Source organism: Suillus fuscotomentosus (genome assembly GCF_016647785.1).
Source record: "Suillus fuscotomentosus strain FC203 chromosome Unknown F5891scaffold_174, whole genome shotgun sequence".
In the NCBI taxonomy this organism is placed as follows: domain Eukaryota; kingdom Fungi; phylum Basidiomycota; class Agaricomycetes; order Boletales; family Suillaceae; genus Suillus; species Suillus fuscotomentosus.
In genome coordinates this window covers 15850-34430 of record NW_024539686.1, presented here as the reverse complement: position 1 = coordinate 34430, position 18581 = coordinate 15850, and the positions used below count along the sequence as shown (strand labels likewise).

The 18581-nt window shown below is 47.9% G+C and overlaps 7 protein-coding genes across 7 annotated transcripts; 3 read left to right on the top strand and 4 right to left on the bottom strand.

Moving 5' to 3' along the window:
* The first annotated feature begins 6 nt into the window (after positions 1-6).
* Positions 7-1725, top strand: F5891DRAFT_168520 (uncharacterized protein). The gene is made up of 5 exons (XM_041370760.1): positions 7-134; positions 187-278; positions 328-445; positions 493-549; positions 597-1725. The coding sequence occupies exons 1-5, from the start codon at positions 126-128 to the stop codon at positions 1569-1571; spliced, it is 1251 nt and encodes a 416-aa protein (XP_041217248.1). The 5' UTR covers positions 7-125; the 3' UTR covers positions 1572-1725.
* F5891DRAFT_168507 (magnesium transporter) lies at positions 1225-2249 on the bottom strand. The gene is made up of 5 exons (XM_041370759.1): positions 2155-2249; positions 2086-2106; positions 1963-2015; positions 1805-1908; positions 1225-1750 (listed from the first exon to the last, which is right to left on the bottom strand). Exons 1-5 carry the CDS (start codon positions 2201-2203, stop codon positions 1657-1659), a joined length of 321 nt encoding a protein of 106 aa, XP_041217247.1. The 5' UTR covers positions 2204-2249; the 3' UTR covers positions 1225-1656.
* Positions 2250-2334: 85 nt separating this feature from the next.
* On the top strand, positions 2335-4416 carry F5891DRAFT_1075067 (major facilitator superfamily domain-containing protein). The gene is made up of 7 exons (XM_041363363.1): positions 2335-2655; positions 2726-2791; positions 2864-3024; positions 3075-3209; positions 3262-3418; positions 3468-3969; positions 4028-4416. The coding sequence occupies exons 1-7, from the start codon at positions 2485-2487 to the stop codon at positions 4279-4281; spliced, it is 1446 nt and encodes a 481-aa protein (XP_041217246.1). The 5' UTR covers positions 2335-2484; the 3' UTR covers positions 4282-4416.
* A 93-nt stretch (positions 4417-4509) lies between these two features.
* Positions 4510-5707, bottom strand: F5891DRAFT_1075066 (ubiquitin-40S ribosomal protein S31 fusion protein). The gene is made up of 6 exons (XM_041363362.1): positions 5539-5707; positions 5403-5486; positions 5198-5351; positions 5006-5140; positions 4719-4952; positions 4510-4658 (listed from the first exon to the last, which is right to left on the bottom strand). Exons 1-5 carry the CDS (start codon positions 5556-5558, stop codon positions 4866-4868), a joined length of 480 nt encoding a protein of 159 aa, XP_041217245.1. The 5' UTR covers positions 5559-5707; the 3' UTR covers positions 4510-4658; positions 4719-4865.
* Positions 5708-5767: 60 nt separating this feature from the next.
* Positions 5768-7396, top strand: F5891DRAFT_1075061 (P-loop containing nucleoside triphosphate hydrolase protein). The gene is made up of 7 exons (XM_041363361.1): positions 5768-5919; positions 5970-6034; positions 6083-6216; positions 6263-6576; positions 6628-6839; positions 6889-7021; positions 7077-7396. The coding sequence occupies exons 1-7, from the start codon at positions 5813-5815 to the stop codon at positions 7165-7167; spliced, it is 1056 nt and encodes a 351-aa protein (XP_041217244.1). The 5' UTR covers positions 5768-5812; the 3' UTR covers positions 7168-7396.
* A 5659-nt stretch (positions 7397-13055) lies between these two features.
* Positions 13056-14129, bottom strand: F5891DRAFT_965998 (uncharacterized protein; the record flags this gene model as incomplete). Its single annotated transcript, XM_041376201.1, has 1 exon — positions 13056-14129. One exon carries the CDS (start codon positions 14127-14129, stop codon positions 13056-13058), a length of 1074 nt encoding a protein of 357 aa, XP_041217243.1.
* Positions 14130-17501: 3372 nt separating this feature from the next.
* On the bottom strand, positions 17502-18437 carry F5891DRAFT_966018 (uncharacterized protein; the record flags this gene model as incomplete). The annotated part of the gene is made up of 1 exon (XM_041376203.1): positions 17502-18437. The coding sequence occupies one exon, from the start codon at positions 18435-18437 to the stop codon at positions 17502-17504; it is 936 nt and encodes a 311-aa protein (XP_041217242.1).
* Between the last annotated feature and the right edge of the window lie 144 nt (positions 18438-18581).

The following is an 18581-nucleotide window of genomic DNA, read 5'->3' as shown; positions in this document are numbered from 1 at the left end:
ATTAGTAAGCGCTTCTGACATCAATACCGACGGCCACGGCAACAACCACATACCGGGCCTCTGATTCTAACATGTGCAAACAACGCCTCCTCGAAAGAAATAGTTAAAACGCCTTCCTTCTTGCTATGGATCAGGTTTGTAAATGGATGGCCTATCGAGCTCTCATATCTCTGATACTTGACACAGGATTCTTTCAGGCAACTTCTTCAGGCACCTCGAGTGCCCGGTGCGACTTCGCAACTCAAAGGAGCTCGGGGAGCATCCGATTTATTCAAGCAGCATGTCCAATATCTCGAGTTTAAATGCATTTAATAAATAAATTGACAGGAAAGCTTCGGGATCATCTACGCCAACATTCAAGCCACGCAAAGTGAAGAAGGCTGAATCTAGATACCGTGATAGGGCCGCGGAGAGACGTGATGGCGGGAAAAGTGACTATGCTCAGGTACATCTGTCCTTGTCCTGTGCTTAGGACACTAATAATGAGTGCAGGTTGAAGCTGTTCTCGAAGTTTTCGAACAGCGGACTGCAAATGATGATAAAAATACTGTGTGTGCTATCCCATGTATTTTCATGTTTCTACTGACATTCCCTAGGTCGACGAGCAGCGCCAGTATCTGGGCGGAGACAGAGAACATACAATTCTAGTGAAGGGCCTAGATATATCCCTGCTAGAGCAGAACAAAGCTCGGGCAGCTGCTTCTACCGAAGATGATGATACCCTTGAACAAGCTTTCATCGAAGCCTCCTCGAAACCCACGGCACATAAGAAGAGGACTCGCGAAGAAATCATCAGTGAGCTGAAGGCCAAAAGGAACGGCGAGGGCTTGCAATCCTTCGACACCACCGCGGAGCCGATCGAAGATGAGGCCCGTAACCTTGAGAAGGCAAAGAAGGCAGGGAAATTCAAACCAATTGGTTTCAAGCCAATAGGAGTGCAGAAAGAGGACAAGGTTACCAAAAAGCGCAGCAAGGAAGAGAGCGCAAGCCGTGACAAGAAGAGGAAGAAAAGGAAAGTGGAGGGAATTTTGGGTTCACCTCAGCCGTCCAACACCATTCCTCACCCAGAAGCTAAGCTTCCAGCGGTAGCACCACTTTCTGTTGCCGAAGCATTCTCACAAAGGCCTCCATCTCCACTCGACGACGATGTAGATATCTTTGCGGGGGCTGGTGACTATGAAGGCTTTCCTGGGGACGATGACAGTGATGAAGATGACTTAGTAGATGCCGACAACACCGAATCGAAGCATCATATCAATGATTTACATCCTTCATCCGAACCCGCTCATTCTAAAGGATGGTTTGGAGATGAACACAATGACGAAGGATCAATACAACCACTAGCATCCACCGAGAGCGCTACACCTCAGTTGCCTTCATCAAACCATATACCTCAAGTGGATGAAGAGGAAGAGGAACCCTTGCGTCTCAAACCATTAGAGTCATCCGCATTACCCTCGATCCGCGATTTTCTTGCGATGGATGCTGCTGCCGAAAAGGAGGATCAAAGGAAAGCCCGAAAAGAAAAACGAAAAACCAAGAAGAAATCTGGCGGGGATGATGACGACTGAGGCTAGTTACAACGTCGTGCAGTGTTATGTTATATACCCGCGCAACATTTGGCATGCATATGATGAACAATTGATCGGCAACACTTCATATTTTACCATCGTGTGGACTCGCAAACAAAAACTTTCCGCGAGACTTGTAGTGTGCGAATCCCAGTCGTGAATCCATTCCGTCAATTGTCCTAAAAACAGGACACTGTTTCAGCGAGTAGATCAACATTCGAAACATCACCCACCGCTTCTTCATTTCACTTGCCCAAGTGATATCTTTTAATGGTGGAGCATTCAAGGATGCTCCAAGCAGCCCAAGAATGAGCGCAAGAATGCTCTCATACACGATCTACTCCGAGCATACTGTTATTTATGTTGTACTTGACGTGATGAGTTTACTTACATTTAGAGGTAATGATCCTTCTGGCTTTCCCAAAGCCTTCAAAAGTGACAAATCTGCAAGTAAATTTAGCTTTAAACTCAAATCCTGGCTGCCTCGGGCTCTAAGCTTTATTATGATGCTCACGTTCGTACGTGGAGTATGCAGCTATGGAGCAACTTGAGTGGTGTGAGATATCAGAAAGGATGTTCATACCGTGAAGAAGCGCGAGCGTAGCCAAAGTAAGGAACAACTTTTCAATCATAGCGGAAGCGAGACGGAGACAAAGCTTGTGGGTAAGGCCAAGGTTGTTTGTTTCTAACGCTCTTGCCAAACACAAAAACTATAATTAGACACGTTTCCATCTTAGGCTTAGAGTCATTTCTGAAATTATCCATCATGACAGTGATTCCGAGGGAGCCTGGAGTGATATTGATATTAATGTCAAAAATCCAGGATGACTCATTCACAAGACCATATAAATAAAGTCCCGGTTCGCTTCATCTTATCATACTTCTCTTTGGACTCCCAAGGCTGATTAGCAGAATGGACACCTCAAATCCTCCTCGTATGATAAGCGAAACCACGACTCTGGTCGTAGTAGCAAGGACGAAAAAGCCTAAAACACCACTTCCAAAACTCCAGATGGGCATACTTATGGTATTGCAACTTGTCGAACCTATCGCTTCGATGTCCATATTTCCATACATCAATCAGGTATGATGATTTGACAATGAGATGGGTCACCAGATTGTTTTACATTCATTCTTCATATGTTTATTTTCAGCTTATCAGAGAACTTGGCATCACTGGCGGTGACGATGCGGCTGTGGGATATTATGCTGGAATAATTGTAGGTACCGAGATTACTATCAGTTGCGAGAATCATGATTTCCTCATACTACTAATCGGATATAATCGACAGGAATCTCTGTTCTTCGTCGCACAGACACTGACAATGCTGAGATGGAGTCGGTTATCTGACCGTATTGGACGCAAGCCAGTGTTATTAGTAGGGCTATCAGGAACTTGTATTTCAATACTATGTTTCGGTCTCTCGACGACGTTCTGGGGCCTTGTCGTTAGGTATGACTTCAGTTGAAGATACGAAATACAATTCTTACGATATTTTCTAGCCGCTGTATGTGCGGTGTACTGAACGGCAATGTTTCAGTGATGAAGACTATGGTGGGCGAATTGACAGACTCTACGAATATGGCTCAGGGATTTGCCTTGATTCCAATAATGTGGTGCATTGGAGGCTTTATTGGGTAAGTGCAACTATCCACCATCTGAATGGCTACAATTAAATTCGCACATCAGTCCTTTAATAGGCGGAACGCTCGCGCGTCCACAAGACAGCTGGCCCGGATTATTCGCCAATCCATTTTGGAGCAAATACCCATATTTTCTACCCTGTGTAGTGTCTGCTAGTGGAATCATAGTTGGCTTTTTCGTTTTGTTATTTTTCTTGGAAGAAGTAAGTTTGACCACCTGTGTCATCGCAAAACATTGCTTATGATCGGCAGACATTATCAACCAAGCGTCGACCAAAGTTGACAGCAACCACTCTAGGTAATTCAAACGGTGTCGACAGTAATAATCGAGAAGATCTTTCACAAACATCTAACATGCCCCTGCAATCTCTGCTCACACCCACTATTGTCATTCCAATTGCAAACTACGCCATGCTCGCCTTGCTTGATATTGCTCTTATGGCTCTTTTGCCGCTGTTCTTTTCTACGCCAACCTATCTTGGCGGCCTTGGTTTTACTCCTTCTCGTATTGGCATGTGGATGGCGATGTTTGCAATATCGGATGGTATCTTCCAGGCACTGTTCTTCGCCAAAATTGTCGACTGGGTTGGTCCAAAGCGTCTCTTCTGTGTGTCCGTGTCGTGCTTCACACCAGTCGTGCTCATGTTCCCGATCATGTCGTGGCTTGTACACACAAGGGGGATGGTTGATCATGCAATCGTATTTACATTGGTTAGCCAACTAGCGTTGACCATTATATGGGATATGGCATTCGGTACGTGTCACGATGAAACCCCATCATATCATTGAAAGTAAAACACACATAATTATAGGGACTGTATTCATGTTTATCACGGCCTCTGCCCCCACAAAGAACGTCCTTGGCACCATCAATGGTCTTGGTCAAACCTCCGCGTCCATGGCTCGTGTCATTGGGCCTGCATTTGCAACTTCGCTTTTTGCACTCTCAAAGGAACACAATATTCTCAACGGGAATGCAGTCTATGTTGTCTTGATTTTGCTGGCTGGTATATTGAGGTGGCTAGGGTCACAATTGCCAGATGAAATACAAGATAGGGATGAATGATTTACAAGGTAACCAGTGGACAATGCATATGCATCGCTGTCCAAAGTGCCCATCCGTACTAGTACCTCATGTATATTTACATTTGTTCTAGTGCGACGTTTCGCATAACTGCACAAGTTTCAATTATGATACGTCTGGCTAATGGGTAGTCAATGTTATTGTCCAACCTCAACGACACTGAATCATTCGTTCGTGCCGTAGTAATCCCACACCACATGAACTTGACTACTGAAATTCAACTAAGACATTAAAATGATACCATTGCCTGCACCTTTCCCGCAGATGAAGTTCATCACCTACTTGCTCCCCTTCGACTCATTGGTACGATGTAAAACATTCTGTCGCGTTATCGTAAGGTACTAAAGTACTGGATGAGGCTACGGGGTCAAGGGCAACATTCAATGGCCTTAGACAGAAAACAAGTTCGTAACACTTACAGACTGAAGTGCCAGACCTCAGGCATCAACAACAACCTCACAAAGTCGGTCAATCAACTCGTTTATGTGGTAAAAGCATCAATCCGTAGAACGATTCATGACATGCTCATTACACGACCAGTTTACATGACACAATTGTCGGCTACTCTACACAGCAGGAGGCTTTGCACCAGGTTGGAAGGTGTAGGTCATATGGCACTTGCCACAGTATTGACGGTCTTTGTGGAAAGCCATCTGAGATGGATCATCAGCCCCACGTGGCAGGTTAAACTCGAGTTAACACTTACGAAGACACCAGCACCGCACTCAGCGTTGGGGCACTCGCGGCGAAGACGCTTGATCTTCCCGTCCGAGTCCACCTTGTAGTATTTCAAGATCGACATCTTAACCTTCTTGCGCTTGTGCTTGATTTTTTTAGGGGTCTGTTAAAGTAGGATGATGAGCATAAAATTTTAATAGGGATGTTCGATGCTACTCACGTTGTATGTCTTCTTCTTGCGCTTCTTGGCACCACCACGGAGGCGAAGAACCAAGTGAAGAGTGGACTCCTTTTGGATGTTGTAGTCGCTGAGAGTACGGCCATCCTCGAGCTGCTTTCCAGCGAAGATCAGACGCTGCTGGTCGGGGGGAATACTAAGACAGTGATGAGTATTGATGATACGTATGTGCCATAGAAAACCTTACCCCTCCTTGTCCTGGATCTTGGCCTTGACATTGTCGATGGTGTCTGAAGACTCGACTTCAAGAGTGATAGTTTTGCCCGTGAGGCTGATATCAATGTCAGGTGAAGCTACAGAAACTAGTCCCGAACTGCACGCACGTCTTTACAAAGATCTGCATTTTGCCGGACGCTTCTGTCTGTCCAACGAATGATCGATGGAGTCGTTGACGAAAGCAAGAGCCGCAGTCGTGGTGGTTGCAATTGTAAGATGCGGCAAAGATGATTAATCCCTGAAAACCTTAATCAACCTGATGATGGTCTGTGCGTGAGAATACTCTCGACTGACTAATCAACTTACTGCTTTCGACGCGTCGCGCTCAACGCGCCAGCCAGCTACATCGAATTCATAATTTTCATTACTTTGTGACGCGTCATGACGGGTGACAGCCAAATGGATGTTGACTCTACGCCGTTACTTGACAAGGGTAAAGGAAAGGCTGTAGGGAGATATGAGCTGCATGAGGATGAGAATTTGCCTTGGTTGCGTCCTTCATCTTTCCCCCTCGGCGTCTTTGCTCAATACGCGATAGGGTAGAGAAGTATCGACCAGTCACACTGGACGATGTGGTTTCACACAAGGATATCACAACGACAAGTTGAGTTCCGCCTGGCCCGAGCAATGCATACACTGAGCTTCACTCAGTTGTGAAATTCATTGAGAAGAACCGCTTGCCTCATCTTCTATTCTACGGCCCACCTGGGACTGGGAAGACGTCCACAATTCTTGCAGTGGCGAGACGAATTTATGGAGCAGAATACAAGAAACAGATATTGGAGGTGAAGCCCCTCTGGATCCGCACAGCGCAATGTTAATCTCGTTCAGCTCAATGCATCGGACGACAGAGGTATAGATGTAGTGCGCGAACAGATAAAGCAATTCGCCGAGACCCGAACATTATTTTCGAAAGGCTTCAAGCTCATCATCCTCGATGAAGCCGACATGATGACACAGCAAGCTCAAGCTGCACTACGTCGTGTCATTGAACAATACACCAAGAATGTGCGGTTTTGCATTATCTGCAATTACGTGAACAAGATCGCTCCAGCAATTCAGAGTCGGTGTACGAGATTCCGTTTTTCGCCACTGCCCATTGCAGAGGTGGAGAAGCGCGTGAATGCCGTCGTGGTAGCTGAGAAGTATGTAGAGTGATTTATAAAGTTGTTACTAAACACCCAACTTTGTAACAGGGTAAATCTGACTCAGGACGGCAAAAAGGCCCTCTTAAAGCTGTCGAAAGGAGACATGCGGCGAGCCCTTAATGTCCTACAAGCATGTCACGCAGCATATAGCTCTGTCGGAGAGACTGAAATTTATAACTGCACTGGAAACCCTCACCCGTCAGATATTGAAACCATCGTAAACTCCATGCTTTCCGATGAATTCACCACTTCTTACCAAAGTAAGCTCTTTCGCATTCTGTTGTTGGTGCCTCACAAAACCTCTGTCAGTGATCTCGGCCATGAAAACAGAACGTGGACTTGCACTGCAAGACTTGATATCGGGTACATACGAATACGTGGAAACGATTGAATTCAAGCCACAGGCCCGAGTATATTTACTTGACTTCCTAGCTACTACCGAGTATGTCTCGCCTACGTCCAGTTTCGTGATAAATGATTGATATCTTTCTCATTAGGCATAGATTATCGACCGGCGGGAGTGAGAAGATGCAATTATCTGCTCTACTTGGAGCGTTCAAAAATGCTGTAGAGCTCTCTGCGAAGTGATACGTCGTATAATTGAAGTACCCGACAACAACCTTTCACAAGGTTTCTTGTACCCCAATCTAATTTCCCGAGTTGTATTTTGTCTCTCACATTCATGATATCCTAGTAGATCACCAAATTCGAAATTACCGTAGATGCGGCGTTCACAATCTGTCGAGTCGCATACTGACAAGTTTCAGGGGGCTGCTTGAATCGTAATTTCTACTGGCTACTTGGACTCCGAGCTGAAGTAAATGCATGAATATTTTGTTTGGCCATCTACGTTCTGTAACATGTAGGCCTATAAGTACCTCAGTGAAGTCTCATCTATGCATTTTTACTCAAAGCGCGACACAAATAAAACCAAAGCAAGTTCTGTAACGGCTACGACGAAACACGTATAAGTCTATTTGGGTGAAACCCGCAGGGGTTAGGCTGACAAGGACCACTGGGACCTAACAAAAGAAAGCATGAGCTGTGTGTGGGCGGGTGGGCCAAGCAGCATACAGTACTAGGTCACAAATGGCCCTCGTCTACCAAGGGAGAGAGCTTCAGCGAGAGGGTAAAGGTCTGAAGACTAGAATAGCACCAATTAGAAAAGGTATTATGAAACAAAGAAATATGTAAAGTACCCCCAACAGGCACTTGATCCCAACAAGGCAAATCATCACTATCTCTAGGGACCCTTTCACGGCCTACCATGGAAGGTACAGTGCTTTTTGGCATTAGAGTGAAAGAAGTAGTGATGTTCAAGGCCCGGCTCGGCTCAAAAGCCGGGGCCACGGCTCGGCCTTGGAGGGCTGGGGCTTGCTTCAAACCAAGGCCAGGCCCTATGGTAGGGCTCAGGCTCGGCTGGGGCTTGGCTCGGCTTGGGCCTAGGGCCTTGTGATACAAAAAACGTAGCAAGTAAATCAAATTTCATCTAACATTTGAATAGAAACATCTTCGTCATCTGATTCTAACAGCTCCTCATTCTCACATAAATCCTCAGCAACATCATCCCACCCATCATCTTCGTTGAGAGCAGCAGGAGTCTTATCTTCGGACAATGCATCATCTACGAACTCGGTTGCAACAGATGGGTCCTTGCGAAACAGGAGATCATGTTTGATCATGCATTTCAAGCACTGCAGTGCTTCGACAATGTCGTGTTTGAGACGATTTCGGCGCTTGGAGATAGTAATACCAGCAGATGAGAATGCACGTTCACTGGACACGGACGTGGCCATAATGGAAAGGAAGTCACGCGCGAGTGACGCCCAGACTGGGTATCGAGGTGCGTTGATGCCCCACCACTGCACAATAGTCATATCTCCAAGGTGGTCCTTGGAGTTGAGGTAAGCGTGAAAGTCATGCCGCCACGGCTCATTCGCAGCTTCGGAGGGAGTGACAGAATTTGTGGAACTCGCGCGAGAGATTAGGGTGGGCTGCAGCATCGAGTCACTGTCATCCTCGCCATCAGAGAGCTCTTGCAGCAGAGCATCGAGTTTGCGATTCCCTGTCTTCCTGACCTTGACTTCGACACCATTCCTAGAGTCGGGATCGTTGCTGTACATTTCGAGATACCGTTCTTTGTACTAGATGTACCATTAGTGAGTGTGTTGTGACGAGAGCTTTACTTACCATCTCCTCTGCATGTCTGTGTGCTTCGACAAGCAATTCCTCGCCCCAATACTTGCGAAGATGGGTCTCCTTTTGTGACGGATCAAGAACTGTCGTTGGAAAGTCAGTGGGAGTAATACTATGTACATGAAAGAACGACGCACGCATCGCCATAATATGGGCGTCAGAACTACTCGACTTCTCGTAATACTTCGTAATCTTCTCAATACCAGCATCGAGGCCCTCCGCAAAATCGAGATACTTGATACGTCCAGAACGTGAAGACCATGCGCTATGCAACGACTCCAATGCAGGCAATGCTAAGTGAAGCATTGGTCCTTGTTCAGATGAGAAGGACTGCTGCGACAACTCGGCAAACTGTAGTTTCAACGTGAGCCGCGACTCGAGTTGTAAGATAAAAATACATACACCAAGGATTGAGAGCAGACGTTGAACACAGGTCCACTCTTCAGATGATAGCTCAAGGTCCGTAATCTTTTTCCGTTTAGCTGAGTCCTTCTCTTGCAAACCAAGCCGGCCCACAAAATAGTCAACTTCCTAATAATATACATCAGCGGGAACAACATTGACATCCTAAATTGAACTTACATCTCGCAGCTCGAATGCACGTTGAAGCATGGTGTATGTTGAGGACCACCTTACTTTCATGTCGAGAAGCAGCTGTCGTGGATGTTTGATTGGCGTGTGGCCATCTTCGTCTCGACGCTGGACACTCTGAAAAAGTTCCTTTCGTTGAGCTGAGGAGCGCTCCTACAATGAACAATGTCAACAAAACATATGTGCATTTGACGGACGGCAAACCTTGACACAGATTGACCGGACTAATCCAACCTCGTCTCGTTCAAGTGTGGAGTGAGTCGCGGGGGCAAGCAAATCGTCGTTAGGTTGGGTGGCATCGTAGTGCCTCGACTTGCTGTGTGTGGACAACAGCGCCTGAGTTGCGAGGTTGATAATGTGGGCCAAGCACCTGAATATATGTGAGAATTGGTAGTAATAAACAAGACATAGAAACTCTTACCGAAGGCGCCGTTTTTTATGATCGAATGTCTTCTTGGTGTGTGCCTCAATGTGGACGGCGAAATGTTCCATCATGGTATCGTTGTTGGCTGCATTGTCGCACATAATGTAGCCAATCTGAAACTTCATCAGTGCCACACTGTTATGAAGCTAGAATTTTACTTACCTTATGTTCAATCCCAACACGTTTAACTAATTTGAACAGCGCTTGACCAAGACGGACACCGTTGTGAGCGTTGTTCAGTCGAGTAAAGCCAAGAAGGGCACTTTGAACACTCCAAACACCGACTGTTCTTTCTTCGATCCAGTGACCAGTGAGGGCAAAATAGCCATCGACATTCGACGCTTGCCAGGCGTCGCATGTCAAATTGATCCGTCCTTTGACAGCGTCGCTCTTGTTGTGGTTCGTGTTAGAAATAACGACAAAAAAATCAACAAATGACTTACAAGTAACCGTCGGCGAAGGTTGGTGAGATTACGCTTGAAGAGGTCGATAATGGCTCGGCGCGTCTTTGATCGACTAGGTAGCTTGACACCGTTGGTAGCTCGTGCTGCTACATCAATCATATATTTGAAGGACTTGTGGTTGAGTGCGTCAATAGGCTGCAGTGAACTGATAAGTGTCCAATTGCCAGAATTAAATTAAAAAAACATACCTGGTCAGTTTCAATCAGCCATTCAATGGCGGCCTCGCGGAAGATTGCATCTGAGTATGGGATGATCTGTTCCTTTGGTTGCAGCTCACGGAGGTGGGCATCGAGTCGTGCTTGAGAGTCAGCAGCAGCGTCTAGCTTGTGGCGCTTGGTGTCCTTTGGTAACATCGAGACAAATTTCTCAGCTTCGGCCCATGTAAGATATTCATTCTATAATGAACAGTTAGTGGCATGTTTTCTCGGGTTGGCAATACTTACCCTGTGCGAAGCGTCCATATGGCGTCGCATAGTCGTCACCTCATTGACAAAAGCAACGGGTTTTTTCATTTTCTTGCTATAGCGTAGTCAGTACAATGTGCATGAGACAGAAATGTAAATTTACCTGCACAGTCGACAATTCCGGTGCTTCTTGCCTTTGTCAGTGTAAGGCTCGGAAAAAAACTTGGTGATGTCGCGACTTCGCTGCTCTTGACGTGGGTTTTCAGAGGCCTCGTCAATGCTCATGACTTGAACATCCTTGAGGAAGCCGTCAGCATCAACTTCGTCAGAGTGGTTTGCTGAACTAGTTGCATGCGGTGCGTTGACTACATATGTCAAATAGATATCAGTATTATGTATCTGTTTCGTTCGGTAGGAAAACTCACCAGTTGATGGACTTGCATCGTGTTCAGTCTCATTTGCGTGTTCGGGAGGATCAGGGCTATAAGCTCGTTTTTTGCCTGTAGTGATGTAGGCATTAGTCAGTACTTATCCAACAAAATAGTATAAACACACCTTTCGTCAGTCGCTTTTTGTGTGTGCTGCCTGTCAGCTCGATATCATTGTCGTTATCGTCAACCTCAACGACGGTGACTTTGTGGCTACGAGAACTCGTAGGAGATGCGGTACTTGGGGGATTCAGAGGTATTGCCACAGAAATGACAGAGGGAGCATTGGCAGCACGACTTGCATCATTGTGAGCTCGCCTGTGTGAAGCTAATTCTTGATCAGCAGCGTTATCCGCACAAATTACCTTCGCTGATGGCACAGCAACACGTTTAGGGCGTGCCGTACTAGTAGGTGGTTCCTCGCCATTGGAATAGACGCGCAGCACCATATGCGGATGTGACCTGTTGAAAATTCAAAAACTCAAATTAGTTTATCCTAGACAGCTGAGGCTTTGAAACTATTGCAGTTTCACGGTCATAGCCGACTGAATGAAAACGTACCTGAAAGCCGTGGCCTGAAAGCCTGGCTCTGGCCTGGACACAACTTGAGCCAGGCCCTAAGCCTTCATAGGCCGTCTACAAAGCCCGGCTGGGCTTGGCCTAAGTGGGCCCGGCTAGGCCCGGCTCATGGCCTGAAGCCGGGCCTTGAGCATCACTAGAAAGAAGGCCGAGTAATTTCGTGAAAACATTGAGGCCAAAAGAACAGTCTCCTCTGCAGATGATGAAACCAGGAGAGTCGAGCAGCAGCACATGGGATACGAATGGTACGGGGGTGCAGTCCTCCAACATGATTGTCACAAACACTGAATTCAACCGCAGAGGAGCTCCAGGCAGTGATGTGAGTTAAAATCCCAGAGAAAGCAGGCAGCATGGTGGGATTGGTGGGATTAGGGAAAGCTCTGTAAATTACAATATAATCTCCAATACCTAGGGTTTGGTGTCGACCTGCATCACTGATAAAGTGATCGATGAACCATGAATCTGGGCTATCATGCGAGAATTGGGAGGAGTTGATGACAAGGTGTCCTACTAGCAGTGTCACTGTGCTTGGGGGGGGTAAAGCCGGAAATTCTCTCTCTAAAATCAGAACTGCGACACGCTGTGGAGACATGAAGGCCATCAAGATGTGGAATAATGGAAAGTGATACGTGAGGCTTATAAGCTCTCCCCAACTAGAGGACCCGAATCGGTCCCGACTTTAGTGTGGTAGGCATGACAAGCAATTTTTAAACGGGTGAAATAGTCGGATGTGATGGTCTAGACATGACCCAACAATAGTGCGCAGTGGGGAAATGGCCATTTGTGGCTTTGCTCTCTGATGTCCAAGGGTGTAAAGGTATGCCTGCTCAAAGGGAGTGGTGGGTGGGTCTTTTAAATTGAGCAGGCTGGTAGACAAGGAAAGATCTGGCAGCAGCAGCCAGAAAATCGACAGGTGGTGAGAGTGAAGGAAAGAATCAATGCATGCCTCGCTTATTTGCCTTGGGCATAGACCTCATTCTAAGCACGTGTTCGTTCCTCTCACTCTCATAGAAAACAATCTATGCATTTTTACTCAAAGCGCGACACAAATAAAACCAAAGCAAGTTCTGTAACGGCTACGACGAAACACGTATAAGTCTATTTGGGTGAAACCCGCAGGGGTTAGGCTGACAAGGACCACTGGGACCTAACAAAAGAAAGCATGAGCTGTGTGTCCCAAAAATTAGGAGGCAAATCGACGCAACAAGCTCAAGCTTGACCCCGACCCAAAAGGAGATAAGCACAGAAGACTTACTGAGGAAAAGAAAAAAATTTAACGTGTTGGGGGCAAAGCGTAACACATAAAGGGCTCCAAAACTGGGGTGTCTTGTAAGTATGGTGCTAGCACCATGGCATGCTTCCGCAAGTAGAGAAGAAAAGCATTGCTGCTCTAATGCCCCATGGCTTTGACATTATCGAAAGGAACCCCTCGCAGCAGATATTCTAAGGTTCCTCCAATGCGAATCCCATGCCCTTTGAGCATTCCGGACCCCAGTTGATCTCCAGCAGTCTGGAGACATGCCAGAAAAGTGGATTTCATCAGCGGGCGCAGACCTGATGAGTGCCGCCAACTGAAAACCGCAGCTGATGGAGGAGGCTGATTAAGTGCCAAATGATGGTGGAGTGCAGCTTGCGGATCAACTATGCCTGACTGAGCGGCCCAATAAACATCTTCTCCGATGGGGGACACTTTGGTTTGTGGTAATGCAAAGATGACAACTTTGAATCCGTTTCGATCTTCATCATAGCGAATGTCCCCAACCGTCACATAGGAGCTAGGACTAGCGCGGAAGGCAGTCAGTGAGGGCACAGTGAATTCACCTGTGCGCGCTATGGTGAAGAAGGTAGTTGTGAGGCACGCAAAAACTGCGGCATGTAGCGGCAGTGACATGTTGAGGACTGAATGTATGTTGGCAATAAGATCTACTGTGAAGGGAACTCGCTTGGGCCGTTTAGAAGAGGGCGGGGCTAAACGTGCGGCTCCTGTGAGCGCAAGGGCGGACTCAGCTACATTGATGAGCCAAGGCGCCCCGTGGATCAGGTGCCAAGCACGAACAGCATAGAAATAGTTGTCAAGTGTGGCGCCAGCATATAACCCCGCACAGGCCGAGATAAAGGCCAGAAGCAACACCGAAGGCGCTGGACAACGCTGATCTTCAGCGACTCCTCGAGTATCACAAAAAACATGGTAGACCAGGAGACCTGATCCATAGGTCTCCCTGGTGCCCACTGCATGTGAATGCGATATCACTGCCAGGATTCGGTCTAGGTCTTCATCTGAAATCGGAATGGGTGTACCCGTACTATCAATGCGAGAGCGTTTGGCCGTGGGGACCCAAAAACGCAACCGATCTCGAGCCAGACAGTGTGGGCGTAGGGGGGAAACTAGTGGAGTTAAGCCTGCTGGGTAAGGACATGGTGTGGCTGAGGCTCTTGTGGTCAGAAGTGGGGCAGAAGCCTCCATGAAGCGTGATGTAGAGGCTGCACTCGTGCGTGTGGGCGAGACCGTAGTGTTGACCATTGTGTTCAATGCATGCCCGGTGAGCCAAACCTGAAGGTGTTCAAATACTGCCACTGACGTTGCCGAAGCGTGATCACTCGATGCTGGTGAGGAAACTGGCAAGGTTACCAGGAAGTTTGATGGGCGGCAGCAGGAGGCTTCGTGAAGGGAAGACACCCCTTGAAGGACCGTCGGCCGGATTGTCTCGACTGGCGACATAACAGAGGTGGAACGAGGTGAAGGCTGGCCGTGAGTTGAGTAAAGCGTGGATCCGCCTGAAGACAAGGTTAGTTGCTCTGTTCCGACTGCGGCCATTACTCCACCCGTCAACCACTCCTTGATTGTCGCAGAAGACCCGGAAATGATGCTGTGCTCTCCTGACGTGGGTGTCGAGGAGAGTGTGGACAAGGAGCTCGAAACCAATGGCTTCAGCCCACCCGATGTCTCAAGCTCCATCAAAGGTTTGCCACCCTGACCACAAACTCCAGGCATGCCAATGCCCATTGACAACAACTCCAATGCCGACAGTGGAGCTGGCATCAGAGAAGGCATGGAGGTCAATGGGCTGGACTGGATGCGTGATGGGGCGGCCGACGAAGGGCTGGGAGAGTTGGTCACTCCACCACTGCAAGTCTTCGTTGAGATGACGGACGGAGTGATGTGGCACGAGAGGACGCGAACTGCAGACACCAAGCATGGCTTCAAGGGAGGTAAGGTAAGCCCGTCCATCCGGTAGAATGAGACAGGCATGAAGCAACTTGCCATGTAGCCATTGGACGTCAAGTAGTGCGTGGGTGGGTACTGACGACCAATCTATGATGGCCTTGGTGTACTTCTCCTTTTTCTCCTTCGCAAGTTGAACGGTAAGTGTCTCGAGGCACCAGAACAGACCAATGTAAGTGACTTGGAAACCAAACGGACTGTCCTTGGTTGGTTCCCATGGTATGGCAAGCAGCAAGGAAGCGCGATCAATGTCACAGAATGTGTATGCAAAGTCTTCATCATCAATGTGTGGGGGAACTGAAGAACGAGATAGATCCCGCAGAGGGAAACCACAGTCTTCAGCAAACTCGTCGAAGGAACCATCACTGAACTCAGTACCTTTGAACCACAGACGCCCTCCATGCTTTCGCTGACCCACGCGAGCCAGCAGAGCATGGTGTGAACACCGAATCTCATTATAACTCCCCAGGTGTTCTTTTCACACTCAGAAAAATAAATGATCATCAACCCATTTGACGATAGGCCCAAGGCCCTGGGCTCATAGTAGATCCACTCCCGCATCTGCCACATGTCCATATGCACCAGCAGAAGGGCCCATTCCAAATGCCATACAGGTATCCACGCAAAATGTGTCATCGGAAATGCGAACCACGGTTGCTGGCCATTGAGAATGATGTAGAGGTACCGTTCGATAAGCCTCGGCGACGTCCCGTGTGGCAGCTTGAGAACCTGGCGGCAGTCCTCTAATGATGGTGCATACCGTTGTAGAAACAACAATACTGCCAGGAACAAAGATAGCTCCTAGCTGTATCTATAAATGTTGTAGGTCGTGCATTGCCTAGTCTGCGATACTTGAGATGGCAAGTGCATTCGACCCTATAGGGGAAGCGAGTGCAGCGAAGATCTACAGGTACGCGCTGAAGCGAAGCGCGAGAAAGCGCAGGTGTGCGCAAGGCGCGGGAACACGCGCGCGTGCGTATGCAGAAACAACAGAGAGGTTAGACTTAAGTGATGATATGATACTAGATAAGAGAAGAGAGATGCGAGGTGTAAACAGATAGAGTTCTACTATGTTCTGCTAAGTAGTAAGTAAGTAGTAATAAGTAAATGGGAGGTAAAGTAAGTTAAAGTGTAGTATGTACTGCTGGCGCTTATATAGCGCGCCTAAGCGCGGTCATGGGGAGCCGAAGCGCTACCGAGTAGGTATGTAAAAATATATATGAGTGAGAAACTATGATAAAAATAAAGGTGGAACTATGCTAATAAAGGAAATGGAAATATACGTACTAGGGAGCTTGGTGGACAGTGGATGGATGCATCTGAATGGCTGGCGCTATAGGGCGCGCAAGCGCGGGAACGCGCACGCGCGCATACATCGTGAAGCACGGGAATGGTGCACGCATGGCGCGCGTTGCGCAGGAAAGCTGCGCCTCATATAGAGATAGCTGCGGGTAGCGCACAGAGTGACACTACAAGTTCATGCTATGTACTTCCTAGTGTAAAGCTGTCATATCAGACCATGAGACACACGAGTCTCTACACCGTGGCAAAGGTTCCCCAAGTGCATGGGAAATCATCCGAGTCAACTGTGGAATTGATGGAAGGTTGAGGGTGTGCAAGGGACGGAAGATCCGGGAAAGAGAAATTCTGGATGACGCGGTACTTCCCTGGCTTCCCAGACTTGGGAATGATGGATATGGGTGAGGATTGAAAGGGTCCCAAAGCGCGATGGAGTTCCAGCTGTGTGAAAGGCCCAACATAGCACCCAGTACTAAACTCGTGTGACAGTATGCTGTCAAAAGCTTCGCGATACTGCAGAAGCGACAAACTATTGGATGGAACTTGACTAGAGGTGAGAACTGGAAGACGCAGATCAAAACCTTGCCGCAGTCCACGCGGAATATCCAGATAACGAAGTAGGAGCCCATGAACACGTAGGAGATCCTCCCAAGCTGTAGCATTATATGGTGTGATCGGATGTAACTTTCTGTGCTCGAGGACAATGCTGGGAGCCATGCGTGGTGGACAAACAACCGGTGCAGACGTGACTTTCGTTGTGCGTGCGATTGCTGCAACCGCGAGAACATTGCCAGTCGAGACAGATTGGTTGATTGGAGGAACGAAGCAACAACTGTTTGTTGATGCGTGTGGCGGATGCAGGATGTGATTTGTTCCATAGCCGTTCGGCAGTGCAATCGATGAAACTGTGGGTGTGACTCCCCAGGCAGACGGCGCACACAGCGGGGGATTGCTGCCCATGTGCGCCATCTTGAAAACCTGTTCGGCGAGAAGAAGTGCGCGCCTCATGCACAGGGGCTGAGCCAGATTTGTTAGGTGACGCAGATCTTCTGCGCTCAGCTGAGTACTGTGGACGCTGGGCTCCAGGAGATCTCCTGGAATTCCTTGACCGTGAAGCGGAGGAGGTATCAGTAACCCTCAGACCTTGTGAGCACTAGTGATAACGCAAGTACGCAAACGCAAATGCAATGCAAGATCGCAAACGCAACGCAAGATCACAAATGCAAGACGCAATGGTAGACGCATATCGCAAACGCAAGACGCAGTGTGAAAGAAATGAACATAAAAGGCGGGGGAAAAAAGGGTAAGACTCAGTCAGTGAATTGAAAGGCAAACGAGTTGAATCATACTGACTTGATAATCAAAGTCCTGATCCTTGCGCCTGCGGTCCTCTCGATAAAGACGATCCAAGGTGCGAGATATTTCAACATCATCAAGTATTGAAATGTCCCAAGCACCATCCGGTAACGGAATCGCCTGATGCCAGGCCCTACGCTGCTCTTCTTGATACATCAACAAAGCGCAGCGATCGAGAGGGTCATCCGAGCTCCAATATCGATGCAACATGAGAGCTCCCCAAAAACCTGCCAACATGTGTACTCTTTCATGATTCCACCCTCGCTCGGTTAAGGAAGCGACAAGACGAGGGATGGCTTGTGCGAAATCGAGAGGTTCTAAGCTGCAGTCAGGGACGACGGTGGATGAAGGCCTCGTGGCATTAGCTGGAATCCAGGCAGTGGCGCCGTCCGAGGTTTTGGTGGGTACCATGCCTTCGTCATCAGCAGCACGATAACTGAAGCGCGCGTCTGCTAGACCCTTGTTAGTCCAGTAGTGTATCTCCACGAAGTGTCCTTTGTCGAGCTTGCGTAAAGCGAAGTCTGAAACCAGGATATTCTCCGAGGCTCTTGAGGGTCTTGGACATTTTGGAATGGGTATGTGTTTGAGCCGATTCTTCTTCTTCTCCTCCTCTTCCACTGTTGCATCTGCGAGTCGCTGGGCTTGAAGAAGATGGTCATTCTCCTGGTCGATCAGACGTTGTCTGTCTGCCTCGGCAGCTTGATCTAAAGCAACTTGCGCTTGCCACTGAAGTTGTTGCGCTGTGTTAGTAGCGACCCATACAGCCTGCAAAAGATTGGCCGCTTGATCTTCGGTATTGTTGGTGGCTACAAGTGGCACCCGACTGGTTTGGTAGAAAGCCGATGTAAAATCCAGACAGATTTCAATCTGCAGGTCGGAAAGAAGACAATTCATGAGAATATTATTTAATGGCCAGACTTAAAACTTCTTTTAAATTGAGCAGGCTGGTAGACAAGGAAAGATCTGGCAGCAGCAGCCAGAAAATCGACAGGTGGTGAGAGTGAAGGAAAGAATCAATGCATGCCTCGCTTATTTGCC